Genomic DNA, 19,583 nt, shown 5'->3' with positions numbered 1-19,583 from the left:
TCCAAAGTAACATCCAAACCTCTGCCAACAATAGATTTGCCTCCAGAAGCCTAATCATTTGTAGTGGCCATAGTGGGAGTTCCTCCCCTTAGTAAGGGGAAGAGAGAGCAAGAGGTTGAGCTACACAATAAGTGCATACAGTGGCTAAACTTGAATAGACCCCTACCCCCTAATATGTCAGGCCACATATTGGCAGTGAGAAGAGTAGGATGGATTGGGAGGGGCCCCAAAACAGTGGCAGGGGATGTTATAACAATCAATTTTAGGGACCCCTCTGCTGTTGACCACATTTGCAGAACCCCTTCCTATAGAGAGTCGCAAATATTTCCTATGCATTTGTCCTATTTTTACCCTATTCCGAGCTTCAAACAGCCCCAAAATAGGAGACCACAGAACTTTAGGAATCCTGTCTTCCATCCAAACGGGATTCATCCCTGGCAGCCTTTTGGGGAGGGTTTTCCAACGCAAGCCCGGCCCTTTCCAATACAACCCCATTGGAATAGGTTTAGCGTCCTCGAGGAGGTGGATTGACTCACGCGGCCTTGCTCACCCCCAAGAGAACACAAAGAAGGCAGCCCAGTAGTAGGTGTTGTAACTCAAGAAAAGCCACTATCCTCTAATGGCTTTGTGACTCTCCCCCCTCAACTCGTAATGAGGGAGGAGACAAAGATTGATCAGAGACATAACCAGGTACCACCAAATGAACGAGGGGGAGTAAAGGATAAAGTAAAGTACGGGGAGTGCAGTATAAAATTACTCTCGTGGAATGTCGCAGGTCTAAAAAGTAAGCTATATATACCTGATTGGACCTCCTTCATGTCCACTTTTGATATTTGCCTAATGCAAGAAACCTGGTCCCTTGAGAAGATCGAAAACCCTGGCTTTGCAACCTATGCCATCCCTGCAGTCACACGCGGGAAAGGCCGCCCTTCGGGAGGCCTTGCTATATGGGTAGGTTTGCATATAGGTATGCAGGGCGTACAGGTGACCACAAACTCGCCTGATATTCTATGTGTTCTGCTAACATCTGTTAGCGGATCCACACTAGCTATTATTAACACCTATTCTAGGCCCATAATCAATGGAAAAGAATCAAGCACTATTCAAACGCTTGACCACTTCCTTCAATCACTTGACCCTGCAACCTCGATCATCCTAGGTGGTGATCTAAACTGCCAGTACGAGCCACTGAGTGGATCTGAGTCGTGTGAGGAGGATGAGGTGGACTTGCTTTGGCAAATTCCCGCCTCAAAAATAACCCCAGTAAAGGCCTGGACCCCGCTAGTTTTACAAATTAACGCCTTGACCCTTGCAATGTCTCTGCGGGCATGCAACGGAAGGGGCAATAATAAAAACACTGTCCTGCCCACATATAACAGGATTAATCGAACTTCCAATATCGATTATCTTATGATGGAGGCTAAAGACTGGGGCAAGTTTAAAGATTTTGAAGTTGTCCCAAGGCATGATAGCGACCACAATGCCCTGGTATTATCGCTTAAACCCGGTGCATTTGGGTTGACTAATCCTGCCTCTAACTCCAGCCTGGCACCCCCACCTTATATTTTATCTAATAATAGGAGAAGAGTAAAATGGCCTTCGTGCCTAGACTCTCCTACCCGACTTGCACAAATTTATCAGCTAGCTGTCCCATTAATAAGTGATATGGGAAATTCTACCTCCCATGGGCAGACTATAGAAATCCACAGTAAGTTAGTTGAGAGTCTAGGGGCGGTATTTTATCCGGTTTGCGGGTTCAAGCCGCACCGGAATAAAACACATCCCTGGCACAACCACACATGCAAAAACCTTAAGAAAGACCTTCTTATGGCTATTAAATCCAAGGAGGTCCCTAAAATTAGAACAACTAGACTGCTGTAGAAGATGGCACTTATTAGAGCAAAGAGCGAGTGGGAGGAATCTAGGTGGGAGGAGCTGAGACAGGCACTGCTTTTAAAAGATTCCAAGACCTTTTGGCTAATTGTCACCTCTTCAGCGATAGGTGAGAGAGACACTGGGGTCTCGAATATTGCCCCTATAGTGTGGGAGGCTCACTTTAAGTCACTTTACACAAGCCCTGAGATGGAGGAGAGTGGGTGGTTGCCCCAGGGAGAGATTTCAGAACTAGCTTTGGCTATACGGGATGTTGTGCCGCGGGACCCCGGGCATGAGAGTCGATTGCCGGGGGCCCCGGGGACCGAGAGTTTGGTCCTTTGCACCCGCATGACTCGGGACCCCTTGCATGAGTGTCGACTGCTGGGGGCCCCAGTCACTGGGTCTTGCCCTTGCCAGAACCCCAGCTATGATCGGGCCTCCGAGACCTCGGTCCCTCCAGACCCCCCGCACGAGAGCCGACTGCCGGGGGCCTTGGGACCTGGGACCTCAAATACCCGCATCAGCACACCACGAGACCCCCTGCACGAGTGTCGACTGCAGGGGGCCCCGGGCTCAGGGACTTCCCCTCATAGAACCCATGGCTCTAATCGAGCTCCCGAGCTCCCAATGGCCCCAGACCCCCCGCATGAGTGCAGACTGCCGGGGGCCTTGGGCCCTGGGCCAGGACTCTGTCCTGTAACTGTAAAAATAGGTGCCCTTACTGGAGCCCCCGCTTACTGCCCAATTAACATCACACTCAGGGAAGTCGAACTGGCAATTGAGAAATTGCTCCCGAACAAGGCCCCGATCTTGGATAAGCTCCCTGGAGATCTTTTTAGATCCCAGCCAAAGATCTGGGCCCCATATCTGTTGGTTCTGTTTAATGCTGTTATACGGGGATCCCCAGTCCCTGAAACCTGGCTGGGGGCAGAGATTGTTCCAATCTTTAAAACGGGTTGTCCACTTGCTCCATCAAATTATAGACCAATTAGTCTACTCGATACCACACAGAAGTTGATGGGCCAAATTCTGCTGGAGAGGCTATTGGGCTGGATGGAGGAAAACAAAATCCTGACCACCCTCCAAGCCGGTTTTAGATCAGGGGTCTCGACCCTGGACCAGATCTTTCGACTCCAGGCCCTATACTGGACAACTGCAAGAGTAGAGGGTGGTAGCCTCTACCTTGTCTTTGTGGACCTGCGGGCCGCATTCGATCTGGTCCCGAGGGAGAGGCTCTGGACGGTCTTGGAGGATCTTGGTCTCCCTCCCTACTTACTGCACTCCATAATCCGGCTCCACACTGGGAATTATGCCCAGGTGAGGTGTGGGAAGAACGGGGAATTATCTGATCGTTTCCCTGTCACACGAGGAGTACGTCAGGGCTGCGTACTAGCCCCTACCCTCTTCAGCTTATATGTTAACGGCCTGATAGACAGACTTAATTGTGTCAAGGACAATGATGCACCACGCCTGGCCACTGGTAGGGTGCCCGCTCTGATGTTCGCGGACGACACCTTGTTGCTGTCGCGGACATCATCTGGCATCCAGCGGGTTTTGGATGGGTTTGTATCTTTTTGCGCCACGCGAGGCTTGGAGATCAACTTGGAGAAAACCAAGTTTATGATCTTCAACCCCCCCGAGGCACACCCGCCCCAACCCCACACTAAACGGAACCCCTCTTGAGAGAGTTAAGACCTTCATATACTTGGGAGTGAAGTTGACAGAACAATTCATATGGGACCAGCAAGTCTCTAAATCCTCCCTGAGATTAGCACAAATAGTGGGTGGCATAGGCAGATTTTGCAGTGCCTCATCCTTTAAACTGGTTACCCCTGCCCTAGAGATATATAAAATACAGGTCAGATCTGCAGCCTTATATGCAGCTGAACTCTGGGGACACACTAACACATGTAACCTGATAAAAGCAGAACATTCTTTCATGCGGCATTTGTTTGATCTCCTGCAAAGTACACCTTTGCTCCCACTACATTTGGACCTGGGTCTGGAACCTATTACTGAGCTGGCGGCAGCCCGACCTCTGCTCTATTGGAGAAGGCTCTGGTCTGTCCCGGAGCTGGAACCGTTCAGAGCAGAATTTAAAAACATTTGGGGGCAGTTAAAGACCAAGAACATACCATGGCTAACACATGTTAAGTCCCTTTTCTACCAAATCGGCCTTCCTCAACTTTGGGACACACCGGAAGATAGCTGTTCCGAGGTCCCAAAGGTCTGTCCTGGTGGCAGCTGTTAAAGCGTATAACCTCAAAAAGCTACATTCCTCTAAATCCCTGGGCAGACTATCCAATGAGTTTCTCACAACCAAAGATGAATTCAGGATGGAGGCGTTTTTGGACTTGGTGCAACCTCCACTGGCAAGAAAGCTTTACATTCAACTGAGACATGGCTCCCTACCAGTCGGAGAATTCACTTCAAGATGGGCTAAAGCGACAAAACCTAACTGTCCTGCCTGCAATCATGATAGGGAAGACATTACACACAGTGCACAGACATAATATCGACTCAAAAATATCGACTGGACATAATATCGACTTTTAAATATAGACTGGACAAAATATCGACAGGACAGAATATAGATGACCAAAATATCGTTATTAAGGTAAGTGATATAATATCGACTGTAAAAAATATAGATAGTAAAAAATATCGATTTTTTAATAATATCTAATTTTTTATAGTGTATTTTTATGGTATAATATGTGTGAAAAGTGTTTATTTATGTTATAATTAATTTATATTAATGATTTTTGTTTTTATAATTATTGCGTAATTTAATTCTGTAGCGGGTTGTGGGTTTATAGGGGAATAGGGTGGGAAGTATTTTAATTATAATTAATTAAATATTTAAATTAATTTATTGATAGTAAATTTAAATTAATAGTTAATTAATTTATAATAGTTAATTAATTACATTTTAATTGGTAATTAATTTTAATTAATTGATTAATTGGTAATTATGTACATTTTACGAAAATATTTTTGTTGTGGGTTGTGAGTTTATAGGGGAATTGGGTGGGAAGTGATTAAATTATAAATAATTAATTAATTACATTTATTTATATTTATTTAAAATAATTGTTAAATAATGTTTTTTTTTTTAATTAGGATCAATAGGTGATCAATAGAAATAATTATTGTTAATTAGTAAATGTAACATATTAATTATTATATTGTATACTAATATTATTTATTTTTAATTAATTATTAATAGATATTCATTAATACATTTTGTTAATTATTTTTGAAGTTTTTACTTTCCCTAATGTTGTATTCTCTGGAGTGGGAATAGTAATTTTAACCCCTACGCTATCCAACTTTTTCCCTACTGTTGCACCCACTGGAGTGGGAATAGTAATTTTAACCCCTACGCTATCCAACACTTTCCCTACTGTTGCTCCCACTGGAGTGGGAATAGTAATTTTAACCCCTACGCTATCCAACGCTTTCCCTACTGTTGCACCCACTGGAGTGGGAATAGTAATTTTTACCCCTACACTATCCAACGCTTTCCCTACTGTTGCACCCACTGGGGTGGGAATAGTAATTTTTACCCCTACGCTATCCAACGCTTTCCCTACTGTTGCACTCTTTGGAGTGGGAATAGTAATTTTAACCGCTACGCTATCCAACGCTTTCCCTACTGTTGCACCCACTGGAGAGGGAATAGTAATTTAAACCCCTACACTATCCAACGCTTTCCCTACTGTTGCACCCACTGGAGGGGGAATAGTAATTTAAACCCCTACGCTATCCAACACTTCCCTACTGTTGCACTCACTGGAGTGGGAATAGAAATTTTAACCCCTACGCTATCCAACGCTTTCCCTACTGTTGCACCCACTGGAGTGGGAATAGTAATTTAAACCCCTACGCTATCCACCACTTTACCTACTGTTGCACTCACTGGAGTGGGAATAGTAATTTTAACCCCTACGCTATCCAACGCTTTCCCTACTGTTGCACCCACTGGAGTGGGAATAGTAATTTTAACCCCTACGCTATCCAATGCTTTCCCTACGCTTGCACTCTTTGGAGTGGGAATAGTATTTTTTACACTTCTGCTATCGTACGGTAATATAATAGTATCTTATTTAATTATAGTATGTTACTATATATGTATGTTTTAACAAATATGATTGTAAAAATTTATTTTTATTAATTTCATTTATTATTTAATTATTATATGTTAATTAAAGTATTTTTAAGTATATTTTAGTAATTAAATTTTAATATTAATTTAATTTAACAGTTTTTAATAAAGTCGATTTTTTTTAAACTATATTTTTGTAAACGATATTTTGTACTCGATATTTTTGTACTTACCTGTTTGTAGATACAAACTCGATATTCTGTCTGGCGATATTTTGTCCACGATATTTTTGTGTGTCGATATTTTGTCCCTCGATATTATTTCAGTGATCCATTACACACATCCTCTTTTTCTGCCCAGCATATGGCGAAATTCGGAAGTGCTGGATCATCCCACTTTGCAAGAACTTGGGCTTTAGACACTGTGCTCTCGCCCGTAGAGTCTTAACTGATGATACTACCCCCCCCACTGTCTTCGCTGTTTCCAGGTTTCTTCTCGGTATGTGGAGGAGAAGATCCGCATTAATCCACAAGGACTAAGGGATGACCGCTTCCATTCATAACTATTACTTTGATATCCACTGTTTAATAACTTTTTAACTCGATGTATTTATATTTTACCACTGTGCTTGTACATATTTTATTGCACTTTTATGGTCTATGACCGAAATAAAGTTATCAAAGTAAGTATTTCATAATAGGTTCAACAGCCAGGGTAGATGAACAACATCTACAGTGAGTGTAAGTTCACTCCAGGCCAGGATGAAGCCTTTAGCGAGGAATACACTCCTGCAAGTATGGTAATGGGAGTGACCTGGTCCATCAGGTCTGCCTGGGCAGACCACTCCAGTGAGTCTAACTTGGCCCACAACAGCACCTCCCACCCAAGCTGTTACCACACCTCAGCCTATTAATACCTGCACTTCCTGTACCCAAACCAACATCACCCTAATGTTGTGCCCCCAGTACTGCCTATTTTGATACATCACCACCAAAACCCTCCAATTCAGACAGAAACCAGTGGGATGGGTCACATCGTGTCAAGGGCAGAGGGCAATAGAGGTAGGGGTAGAGGGAGGGAATCTGTTGGCCAGCAAAGTGAAGCCACTGGGTTCACTGTCAAGCAGGCCACCATTGAACAAGTCTTGTGCTCCCTCCATCAGTCCCAAGACATGATGGTCCAGGTCCTGACAAAGCTCTGGGAGATGAAGCTGATGCATAGGGAGCTCAATTTATAGAAGGATAATCTGTACTTCAATTTTGGCTCCCTGACTCGGGTGCTGCATGATATTTTAACCTATCTTTGCAGGATTTTTGCAGCAACATCTTTCTGTGGTCCTACTACAACTGCCCCAACTGCATCTGCCTCAGCCACATAAATGGAGGCCTTGCCAGAACAGGAAACACTGCAACTCTGGATCCACCACCCAGGAGGGGATGTTCAGCCAGATTATCAGTAGAGGATGGCAAGACCTCCACCAACATCAGCAAGCAACGCAGACCCTAAATTCCTCAAGCGTGTGACTACCATTCACTGTGTGGACTATTTTCTGGATATATTTGCCATTCTGATGCCAGTTGTATTTTGAACATAGGACATTAAACAATGTTGGCTCTACAATAAGAGTTTCATTCACCATGATTGATTTTGTAATTGTTTTGTTTGTAATTTACAGTGTTACATTCTTTTTGGTCATGCTGATTAAAAACAAAACTAATAAAGTCATGTCATTTCTCAATTGGTTCATTTCTATTTAGATCTCACATTTTAAAATGTAAACATTAAAATGATTGGTTAGTCATAAGTAAATTCCATGTAGATAATGTGTCCCATTAATTTTTTTGCTTTTGTATGCATCTTATATATATTTATTTTTTTTAAACTTTTTTTATTGTATTCAAAAGCAGCAAAGCCAAGAACTGTCGAGCGGTACATTAGTGCATTGTATATCATCATTACAGATTCCCACATCACCATTACATTAAGCATTAATACAGTGGCATTTTGTTCACTAGATTCCGCAACCTCAACCCTTTTATAGTTCGTGCTACCTTCTTTAATGTTCCTCATCCGTGCTTTCCTCTCTCTGTTCCTGTGGTGGTTCACAAATGTTTCCTCTGAAAGTATTCCAAGCGCCCATGTGTCCCATTTTTAAAACAAAAATAACAAAAATATCACTTCAATAACTAGCAGTTTATTAAATATGAAGAAAAGAATCTTTATCATTTTTTCAAAAAGATTACTACACATGCATAACCCAAATACTTAGTGCCTTTTTCCCATTTACAGTTTCAAACCTTGTCACAATGGATTAACTTATTATAAACAAATATATCAGATTGAATAGGCTAACTATTATAGATTTATGTCATCAACAGGAGCCAGATCTCAGGGCACAATAGGAATCCCACATCAATAACACCAGTAGACTAAATAACGGCAGTACTCTATTGAGTGGACACAGCATCATTTCAAAACAGGGTTGCAGTATCTGGTACAATGTCACAAACAACTGTGTCCATCGACCCATCAGCATCTATACAGTGCATGCAGACCACCTAGTAGGTGGATGGAGAATGTGATCGATAAACGACAGCAGGACCAAATGCACTAAGATCTAAATCAGGCTCTTAGTTTGCTTTCTTTGTGTTGAAAGGAAAGGTCTTTCTATGAGTAAATTGTAGTGGTTGGCTACCTTTGTGACAGGGACATAGGTTAGTGCAATAATGTATTTGAATTTTAAAGGCAAATTGACTGTTTGTAGCATATCCTACTCTTAGAGCAGATTGCTGGAGATGTCTCAATAAAAAATTGCTCCCTCGCCATGCCGTGCTGTTTTAATTGTGCTGTTCTAATTACCACACAAATTACATCACTCATGACATCTTCTAAGACATCATTGATAACATCACTACAACATATTAAATGACATCATTGATGCCAACACTATGCATGGCTGTTATAGTTACCTTAGAGCATGAGTTATAGTTAAAATATACATATATTTTCAGTGGGAAAACAAAAGGGTAAATGGATGTTATAGTTAGGTGAACATGTCAGTTAAAACATATCCTTTTAAACTAATATCCTTTTAAATGAACTAAAACACTGAAATACACTTCACCGGTTATAGTTAGTTCAAGTAACTATAACTTGTGCCCTAACATAGCTCTAACTTGCAGCCCCCCATGCAGTGATGTAATTTTAGATGTGCACTGATGTTATCAATGATGTCATAGAACATGTCTTGGGTGATGTATTATGTGAATATTGAGGGGATCAGTTGTAGTTATTTTAGGTCATAGGGCAACTGGTAAGACTTGTCCAATCTTTTTATCTGCAGAGTTCTCTGCCCTGTCTGCTGAGTCGTAGAAGTCATAAACTTACAAATTAAGTTTAAGGGGCTGATTAGCATGGTGGGCGGACTTTGTTTGCCCGCCATAGCCCCGGGAAATGGGACCGCATACAATGCATGTGGTGGTCTCGCACATACAATTAGGATGCACACTGGTGGGCGCATCCCGCATCCCACATTTTTTAAATTGTGGCGGGCGGTGCTGAAAACACCACCCGTCGCAATGCGAAAATGCAAGTTGTCCATTTGAATGCGGGCGGTGGCGATCCGCCCGACATTCTAATGGGCCCCTTAGTGTGTGAATAAAAAAAAACAAAGTTCAAGTTTACCTTAGTCAATCAGGCCCTTGGTGTTCATCTTTAATTTAAATTTTTTTAAATGAATTGCTCCTTGGTTCATTTGTTGCACACAATGTCTTAGACTTGTTTTACACTGCTTTTTCGCTAGCATCTGATGTAGCGTGGGTGCTGTTACACCCAAAAATGCTGAGAGAGAGTATGGCTGGGTGAGAGGTAGGTTTAAGAGCAGAGGAAGCAGCGCATTCCAGAATAGCAGCAGGAGCCATGCTGCACAGGCTTTGCCTCCACCTCTGTTGCCCAGCAGCTCTGAAACACTGATGGAGGAAATGGGGAGGATGGAGTATGAAGGGCCCAGTGGCATAACATGCAGCCAATATTTCCTTGCTCCACTTCTCTCCTACCATCACCCGCTTCCAGTCATGTTTGAGGAACAATGAGGAGAAGGAGTGCCTGCCACAAAAATTGATTTGGCTTCTCTCCCCACTGGCATTCCATTTTCCATTCAGGCCTCAATGACTGCATCGCTGCCCGCAAAAGCTGTCAAGGCTGTTAAGCTATCTGCATAACACAGTCACTTGACTTTGATGAAACCTACCAAGACCCAGTCACCGTAGGCTCCAGGAGGCAGCAGGAGGTGAGTAGTCTGAGCAGCCAGGTAGGTGAGGTGATTTTGGCATGGATAAGGTTAGTCAGGGTAGGAGGGCACAGCACTAGATGCCATGGCACAGAGGGGGACCTGCTTCTTCCGAGGCAGCGTGGCTAGGTTGAGGTGCGGCTTGTGGGGGTGCCATGTTCTTCCACTCACACCCACACTTGCACACCCACGTGTCCATGCGCTCACTTGCAGTCACAGTAACCACGGAGCACCCAGCAAAGGACTTTAAGCATAATATATATCAACCCCAGCTGCCAACCCTAATGACCAAGTAGCAACTAGCCACCCATCGCAATATTGCAATATATCACTGCTGCAGCGTCTCTAATTATAATATCTGGGCCCCTCACTGACCTTCACTGACTTTAGGAATCCCCAGTCAGCCTTTACTTCTTCAGCAGACAATACAATCTAAGTCCAGCACATAAGGTGAGTAGGGCACCAGCACCGTTCCCCATGTAAAAGGAAAGTGAAAAGCAAAAGTTGAAGATACACTCACATTCCTACACAAGAGACTGTTTGCACAAAAGAGCAGAGGCACCCTGGCATCTGGTAGTTGCACATCTGTGCAGCACCAATGGCCACAGGCATGGTCACTTGGATAGTAAACAATAAGTGCCTAAATCTTTCACAAGCGGTGCACTAGTTATGTTGCAAAAATTGGTAATCCTATCAGTCCAAACTTAGCAACTGGCAGAAGGTATTAAAGGCAGTGCAAGAAGACCAATGGACATCAACGAATGTCTTCAATAGTGCCACAGCCTGCTATCAAAATCAACTCACCCAGAGGAGAACTAAAGGCCCAAGCAAGATATCTAATCCATTCGTACTTGGGTGAAACTGTCCCACAGGCTTTTTTTTACCAGTGACGCACTAGCACAACGACAAAAAAAGGGCATTACAGCCAAGCAGACAATTAGGAAGAGTAGCCCCAGTAACACCAGCTTTTCTGAGAGGCCTGCACAAACCAAATGGATTTCAGACAGAAAGTGCTACAAACATGGTCAAGAATGTACCTGGGCAGAACACAGGAACTCAGTTGATCAACAAAAGAAATAACAACAAACTCACCTGTAAAGTAGCAACCCACCTGTCAGGCACAAGCATGCCCTTACTATCTGAGTCCTCTCATCAAAGAAAACATAGCAACAAAAGTGCAGTAAAATCAATAGAGTTTTTTTTTAGGAAAAATTATCCCACTTCCAGAGTCCAGACCGAGAGCCAGCGGCCATTTGAAATATGATAGCACCTAAGAAGCATCTCCCAGTGCACACTTCAACCTCGCCCCCCAGATGCATATTGAGCTTTCTCCCCAGATGAGGGGAGACAGATCAATAATTGAGCTGTCATTAGATAGCATACTAACAATACTAACAAAATTAGACTCCCCAGCCAAGGCAGTGCCCTGACCTCCCCCAATCCAAAAAGGGAATCAGCACTACAAGTACTGCTAGTATATACAGGCTTTAAGAGTCCAACGCATCCCACCTGCCGCAAGCACACTCAGCTGCCCCCTTTAGTTCACTGACAACACCTGCGCAGGTGCACAAGTACAATCTTGGGCCCCATGAGGCCAACGCTCACCCATTGAGCAGCAAACAGGGAAGAATAAACGTTGGGAGGTGCGCACCAGAGTCGACTGGGAATCTCGATCCCAGCAACTACTCACACAGTTTGTTCGCTGACAGAAATTGCCAAACCTGTGGAAGTAGCAACAAAGTCACCCCACAGCAAAACAGTCAATAGTAGAATAGAATTTCTGTCAAACTGAAAGCCAGAATGGTAACAACAAATTAGTCTGCTTTTCAGCCTAACAGTGAGCAGGGTTCCCCACTGGGGTCAATCGACTCCATACTGGTTGCAATGATAAACGTTCTGACTTGGTAGTCAGAACAATTAGAGCTACAACTGGTACTAATCCATGGCTTAGCAACATCAATCACCAAGCTGGAGTACAAACTTGATGACCTGGAACAAAGTGATAGCACAACTGAAATGGGCAAATTAACACAGAACTGTCATACAATAGTAGAAAAACTTTGTACCTTGCTGGAGATTTTCACCTCAATGATAATGGCCTGGAAGCTCGCCCTTCAATACCCTAATCCACAAACACGTCTCTGGACACAGCACAAAATGTATCACCAGCACATGAAGAATCCATGAATGAAGATCTAATCAACCAGTCCGGTCATGACAAACCACTTGTGGTCCCACCTGTCAACATCCCTCCTATGTCTAAGGAGGGCCCACCCAGGGCATATTCAAAAGACCCCTAAGACCATGCATTGGCAATAAATGAAAACAATATATCCACACACCACACCTTGGAATTCTCCAAGGGAGGGAACAAGAGGCTATGGGTGTTCAGGGTGAGCTGGCCTCCAAACCTATCATGCACACACAAAAGAAGCTTCCCTGGATAATTAGTCTTGAAAATACAACTAAATCCTTACAAAGCACTGAGCACTAAGTCAGTGGAGTGCTATCTCCAGGTGTAGGCCCGCTCTCTATCAAACACGGTTTTTAGAGAGCGAGGACTGCCAATGATGAAGCATGACACCTGGTGGTGTGTGAGGGCAGTCCTTTACATTTTTTGAGATGCCTAGCACTCCAATGACTTAGTGCACAGTACTTTGTATGGTTTTGGTCGCATTTTCAACAACTAAGTATTCAAGGTAGCTTCTTTTTGTGTGTGCAATAAATGAAAACACCGAGCTACGCTGTAATCAAGGTGAATCAAAACAGGTGGACAATCAGTGGATAAGCGTACTCTCCAAATAATCCCAAAAAGTTTTAAAAAGTCTAAAAACAAAGCAGCAAAACAGCTTCTTCAAACTTCACGCAATGCACAACAGACCTCAATCTAGTTAGTCTTTACCCCATTTTCAAGTGAAGGGTGGCAACTAAATAGGTAAATGTACCCTGGGAAACAACCCAACAGTACAATTTCAGACTGCCAGTTCAACTCGCACCAGAGCACTCTGTAAGCCCACTCACTACTCAAGATGTCAGTCAATCAAAATAGCTTCTTTCGACTAATATTCATAAAAACAAGAATACAATACAACATTTATGACCAAGATAATAATGGGCCAAAGACTCCAAATTTATATTGCAAATAGGGCAGGAAATATCTCATCTCGCAGTAAATGACTTTACGGGTAATGTACCCACTCTAAGTTGGAAACAGAGGTTTCTGTCATGAGGCTTCATTATGGTGTCCTAATAAGGTTCCAGCTTTTGTACTGTTTTTACATCTAGGAATTGGCCCATTACTGTTGAAGGATCACTATTCCTAAAGATACTATCGGCCGCCCTTCCCCAGTATCTTTCCTTCAGCTGTGCTTTAGAGGGAAACAAAGTGTTTTCTGGACTCTCCTATAAGGCAGACATGTCTATTCTTACTAGGATAGATCTGACTTTCTGTAGCCATTTAATTTTCTTATAGCGATCAGCCCTCAATAGATCTTTTCGGCCCTCAGCATAAGGTGTCATTTCAGGTGTTGACCAAATTCTCCTCCAATACAACAAAGGGCGTAGTCTGGCACTAAATCATATAGTAATGGCCTTACTGATGTGCTTTGTGGAAGGTTACTGATTTTACGTAAAAAACAGTTTTCAGCTATGGTTAGTTTTGAAAGATTTTTGAATCCCCAGAGCTCTGCCCCATATACTGCTGCACTAGCCACTTTATAGATATTCAAGTCTGGGGTCACTGGTTTTGTAAACGATGCATTAGACTCTGCCAGTAGAGTTCCTGCCAACTGTCGACGTTTCAGTGTGGCCATGTCCAGATGCTTGCCCCACCTCATGTCACCCTGAATAATGATCCCAAGATATGCAAAATCTTTTACCTACTCCAGGGGACGCCTATTCAGTACCATCCCTCCTCTGTAGGATCTGTGGGGATTAAAGGTCATAAACTTTTTTTTGGCACGTTTATCTCCAAACCCAGCAGATGGCAAAATTCCTCATAGAGTGATAGGGCTCGCTGTAAACCGCTCGGTGTTGTAGCGATTAACAGCGTATCATCGACGAACATGAGGATGGGGATTTTCACACCCATCAATTAAGGAGCATCAGTTTGGGTTGCTTCCAAAAAATTTACAATACCATTGATGAATATAGAAATAGCGTTGGTGCCATCCCACAACCGTGTCTTATCCCTTTCTCCACTCTGAAGGGGGAGGTAACCTGCCCCTGGGTGCACCACCTAATTTTTGATTGGTTTCCCTCATGGAGTCTGACTATAAGAGTTAGCAGTTCTTGGGGCATCTCCAGATCTTGCATTACTCTCCACAAACTGCTACAGTAAACAAGGTCAAAGGCTGACTTTAAATCCACAAAGGCAGCATACAAGCTGCCTTTGTCTAAGACCACCATTTTCCAGTAGAGCAATGTGAAGTTAACAATTTGGTAATAGTACTTATACTTGACTGAAAACCTGCCTGGAATGGTGATAATATATCCTGCTCATCGATCCAATCTTGGGTTTTATTTAGCACAAGGCGTCCCATGATCTTTTGTAATGAGTCGATCAGGCTTATGGGTCTGTAATTCCCAGGCAGTGACTTATTCCCCTTTTTCTATATTGGAATTATCTCTGCTCCTTTCCATGAATCTGGTACCGGCATACCTTTAGCAATTACATTCATTATGATCAGGATATATCGGCTCAATTTAGATTTACTGGAAAGGAATATATAAGTTGGAATTCCGTTGGGGCCTGGTGCTTTACCTCCCATTACAGAACCCAAAGCGGTGTCAACATCCCCTTCATTAAAAGCTGAAAAAGCAAAATGAGGACACTTTCGAAAAAAAGCAACGTGGGCACACTCTCTACTGTTGTGAGCTGAAGAAAATCATGCGCTAACATTCAGCCACATTGCCTCAGCCCGCAGCTATATTTTCACTATCCACTCTGAAAAACTGCATCAAGCAATAATGATTGCAAGGCAGATGGACCTACAGTCTAAAAAACGAAATACCAAATGGGTCTCACCCTCCAAGATTACCAACTGTAGACTCTGTGCTTACAACTTGAGTCCTTCAATTATTTGCTTTGTTGCTGCCCAGCGCTTTTGCATGCCTGAAGCTACTTGTTAAAACCACTCTTTCTGGCATGCAGAACTTGTACCAGTAATGAAGCAAGGAAAGTTGTGTTTACAATCACTGAGCCCTCCTAGTTGTCCACATTTGTCAAGTATATCAGTCTCATAAAAGCATGCTTAAAAGAGGTGAAAAAGATTTGAGAGACTACACTGGGAAAGGACCACCCTTTATCCGATTTGCAATCGCTGGAAAGTGGCGAGCACTGCCTACTCATCAAACCCTTTCCAGGGCAGACAATCTAGGTGTGGTCCCTCTCCTCTAAAACATTGCAGTGCATGCAGAAAGGCACTACCCTCACTAAGCTCTCCTTAGGGCAGTTAACGCAGGTGCCGCCTGACCTGAAAAATACTGTAGCGCGTATAGAATGGCAGCGGTACCACCATAAGTCCAAAATGATTGAGAAGGGCTGCGCTCTGCCATTAAACTGTGGAACGATGTCACCCTCTGTCCCCTGTATATATAATCTTTGCTCGATAATTTATCTGCACCTTACCATCTTCTCCCAGCTTTCTATCTGTCAGAAGCACTTTGTAAACACTCTTGCCAGAATCTTACTGATGACTAAGGGCCTCATTTTTATGTCAGGCAGAATTCCTTCCGTCTGACACCGACCCGGTCCTGGGACTGACCGACACCTGGTTAGCGGTCCCGACCGGCCAATTACAATGTGACCGAACACTGTTCAGTCACATAACACTTTGTCAAAGGGAGCTTGTGTTACGGCCAGCAACCGGCATAAAAGGGAGGTGCAGTTCATCTCTGCACCCCATTTCAGGCACCTTGAGCTGCAGGGATCAACGTGCCCCCTCAGCCTCCAACCGGAGGCCGTCCACCCAAGAGGGCCCTGCTGGGGGCCCCAAAAGTCGAGTTCTGATGGCCTTTCTGTAGCAGAAAGGCCAGCATGGAAAGACTGCCGAAACCCGACATTGTAATCTCAAGGGCGGAAATGCCCGCCCTTGAGATTACAGTCTGGATTCTGCCTGTCGGAAGCCAGCGAGAATGGCCAGCAGGTTTAGTTTACGACCGCCTCCATCGTAATGAGGCAGTCAGAAAGTAAACCGACCTGCCCATTACGATGCAGCCATAAAGGCTCCGACCAAGAGCCGGAGTCTATTTACTGCTTTATCGTTATCACCCCCTAAGTTCTGTAAGTATGTGGTTCGCTGTTGCTACATTGTTTAGGCTTTCTGCACATATTGATGTTTTTCATTTATATTTTAACGTATTTGCCTGCTTGTAATTATATGTATTGGCTCCTTCACAAATGTACACATAGCAATTTAATCATACATGCCACCAGCACTCTATCTTCTACAAGTACTGTCCAATATTACAGCCTAGCATTCTTACTAATGACTGTATGTGAGTCGCTGCTACTACATTTTTTTATTTTAGGTTTTATTTACACATATTGATGTTTTATCCTATTTTAATGTAGTCATCTGCTCTTGATCATATGTATTCGTTCCTTCATGATCTGAACATTGTAAATATTTTTTATTCACATAATAAACTTCAACAACAACAACTTTTTTTAGAGTGCCTTGCTGCTCAGACTACACTTAAAGTTTAACCACATGGCTGCTAGGCGTTTTCCCGTCCTGCGCTGAAAAACCAAAAGGACCATTATTCATGACGAGCTGGCCTTGTCATCCGCGCACGGCAGGTAAGCGCCATGACGAGCCCAGCTCGTCATTAGCTTCGAAGGGGTTAATCAAGATTTTTAGGTTTCGCCTATTATCATTCGCTTGCGAATGTAATAGGCGAGAATTCAAGGGCTCGATCGACTCGTCAAACCACTGCGGTTTCTTCACAGTGAATGTGAGTCACGTGACCACAAAAGCGGGTCACATGACCACACTAGCACGCGCATCTCCCTAATCCGCCTGCCACACTTCTCCTCCCCTCGCTCGCATTCCCGCCCCCCCACCAGGCTCTCCCGCCCCCATCCGGCTTCCCTCCGCGCATCTCCCTAATAACGTATTTAAACACCATTCATGAATGTTTTTACACGAGTAGGCACCTTAAATTAAAGTAAAACCTATTAGCTTTGCCAATGCTCGCTTTTTCCGGAAGTATGCATATTTATCCCACTGACAGAGGCTATGGGCGTGCAAGAGCATCAGGGAGTTTGTGAACTACATTCACTCGCAGAGCTGGCTACATACATGGCTGTGGGAGCCCCCATTTATAAAATGAAAGTGAATTGGACAACTCGCTGCCTCCCAGGAGGTTGTAAAGGGGCGGGCTAGAGCGATTCATAGCTGCTGGATTGCCTTGTGACAATCACAGGACTGTTCGGCGTTATTTTACTTCTGGGCCCATTAGCGTGTATTCAATCCCTGGGCGATAAAATGCGCCCCACCCACATTCACCCCCAAAAAACTCTTCAAAACAAAAAATGTAAAATCTAGAACGTCCCACCCCCACGAATTCACAAAGAACCCATATGCAGTTCTCTCAGTACAAGTGAACATAAAGGTTCAAACAAATCGACGTCGGGATCTCGCCGTCAGACAGGCTCAGAACCTTCTAGAACTCAACCAATGTATGTATCCCAGGAATATACTTTCAGGTTTCTCGGTTCGAGGTGCTTAGACAACGCAAGAAAACCAGTGGCGAGTGTTGTTTTTTTAAGATCTGTGTGATTAAGGAACTGTCAAAATGGTCAGTTTTGAATAACTTGCATAAAACAGGTTTATACTGGAAAAAGAGGTTGTACGCTGCGTCTTGCCCAGGGTATTAACGCGCGTGTGCCAGAAAAAATGAAAACGCAGACTTGCGAGGTGCTGATAAACGGGAACAGCGTTTGTTTATTCATAGTCAGGAGTAATTAACGTTTACAAGATACACATTCGCACAGAATGAAATTATTAGGCCTTCGGAGCAGAAGCGCTGACGTGTTAAACCGAAAACGCACGTGTCTCCTCACTGTTCGACCTAAAGCGGGGTTTATAATCCTTTTTTGTCTGCAACCGTCTTTTGCGAATTTACGAACCCAAATTTCTCGAAGCGTCGAATCCCGGGAACCCATACGTGCTTTTAATTTTTTCGTAATTAAAATACTTCCCATTAACAGGTAAGAGCAACTTAAAGCGGTGCCAAGCGAAAAGGAGGCGAGGCCAGCTTCCAACGTGGGGCCATGTGCACCAGGTTTCTTGTTACCATGAATAGGCGCCTAAAATTCCAATATTCAAAATATCCCCATATTAAAACAAGCCCTGGCGTTGCCAATAGGTTTCGCATTTGGAAAGTTGGAGCTATTGGTTTTGTAAATGACATTTTATATTTATATATCGTTATTGGCATTGTCAATAACAATATATAAATATAAAATGTCATTTACAAAACCAATAGCTCCAACTTTCCAAATGCGAAACCTATTGGCAACGCCAGTGCTTGTTAGTATTGAAACTGGATTTCGTCTGTTACCTGTGTGGAATCCTCCATTTGGTCAGTCAACTAGTTCAGTCTAAGCTCATATCAACAATGTAACCTGTCTTCGCATAGCCTGCCATTGGGGATTCCCATAGTCACATATAACTCTTGGTTACACTACACATCTCTAATGGGTGTAGATACAAGTATTCCATTTCAGAATCAACTTCACGTTATGCTTGCTTTTGTATATAGCAATATAAAAAAACTGAATTATAAACGTTCCATTCTTAGCAGTAAAGCTTTAACTTTTCTTCATGCTTTTTGAAAATCAGGTGGAGTCCTCATTCCTGCGGCAGCTATTGGCCAAGTAATTGGTGGCATAATAATATCCAAGACCAAAATGAACTGTAGGAATGTGATGAAGTACTCAGTCATTTGTGCAGCGCTGGCACTTGCACTTTGTTCCGTATTTCTCTTCTCTAAATGTGGGAATCATCCATATGCAGGAGTCTCTGTGAACTACAATGGGTAAGCAAAATTCGAAGTAAAATGATGTGAATTGTATGTAATTACTGCAGTACATCATGATGCTACATGTATTCCATTTACAGATGAATACTTATCTTCAACAGATAGCATATGGGCATCATTCAATTCATTTACATTAAGGAAACAAGTCAACATTTTGTATCTTAAGGTATTGTTTTCATAGAAGGGCAACTTAACTGCAGTTATGCTCATTGGTTGAGCAGTAGCTCTAAAATGGGGGGGGTAATAGGGAATTCAGCAGGTAAA

At 43.3% G+C, this 19,583-nt stretch overlaps 1 protein-coding gene across 3 annotated transcripts in view; it reads left to right on the top strand.

Moving 5' to 3' along the window:
• Positions 1-19,583, top strand: part of LOC147726898 (solute carrier organic anion transporter family member 4C1-like) — a 575,548-nt gene that overhangs the window by 257,757 nt on the left and 298,208 nt on the right. For all 3 annotated transcript variants that reach the window (XM_086960969.1, XM_086960968.1, XM_086960970.1), the window contains exon 8: positions 19,121-19,316. In XM_086960969.1, coding sequence (XP_086817095.1) covers positions 19,121-19,316 — 196 coding nt within the window. The remainder of the gene's footprint in view (positions 1-19,120; positions 19,317-19,583) is intronic.

Source organism: Lissotriton vulgaris, chromosome 3_1, assembly GCF_964263255.1.
Source record: "Lissotriton vulgaris chromosome 3_1, aLisVul1.2, whole genome shotgun sequence".
Lineage (NCBI taxonomy): Eukaryota > Metazoa > Chordata > Amphibia > Caudata > Salamandridae > Lissotriton > Lissotriton vulgaris.
The sequence above is the reverse complement of the archived record's forward strand: the minus strand, read 5'-3'. Positions and strand labels throughout refer to the sequence as shown.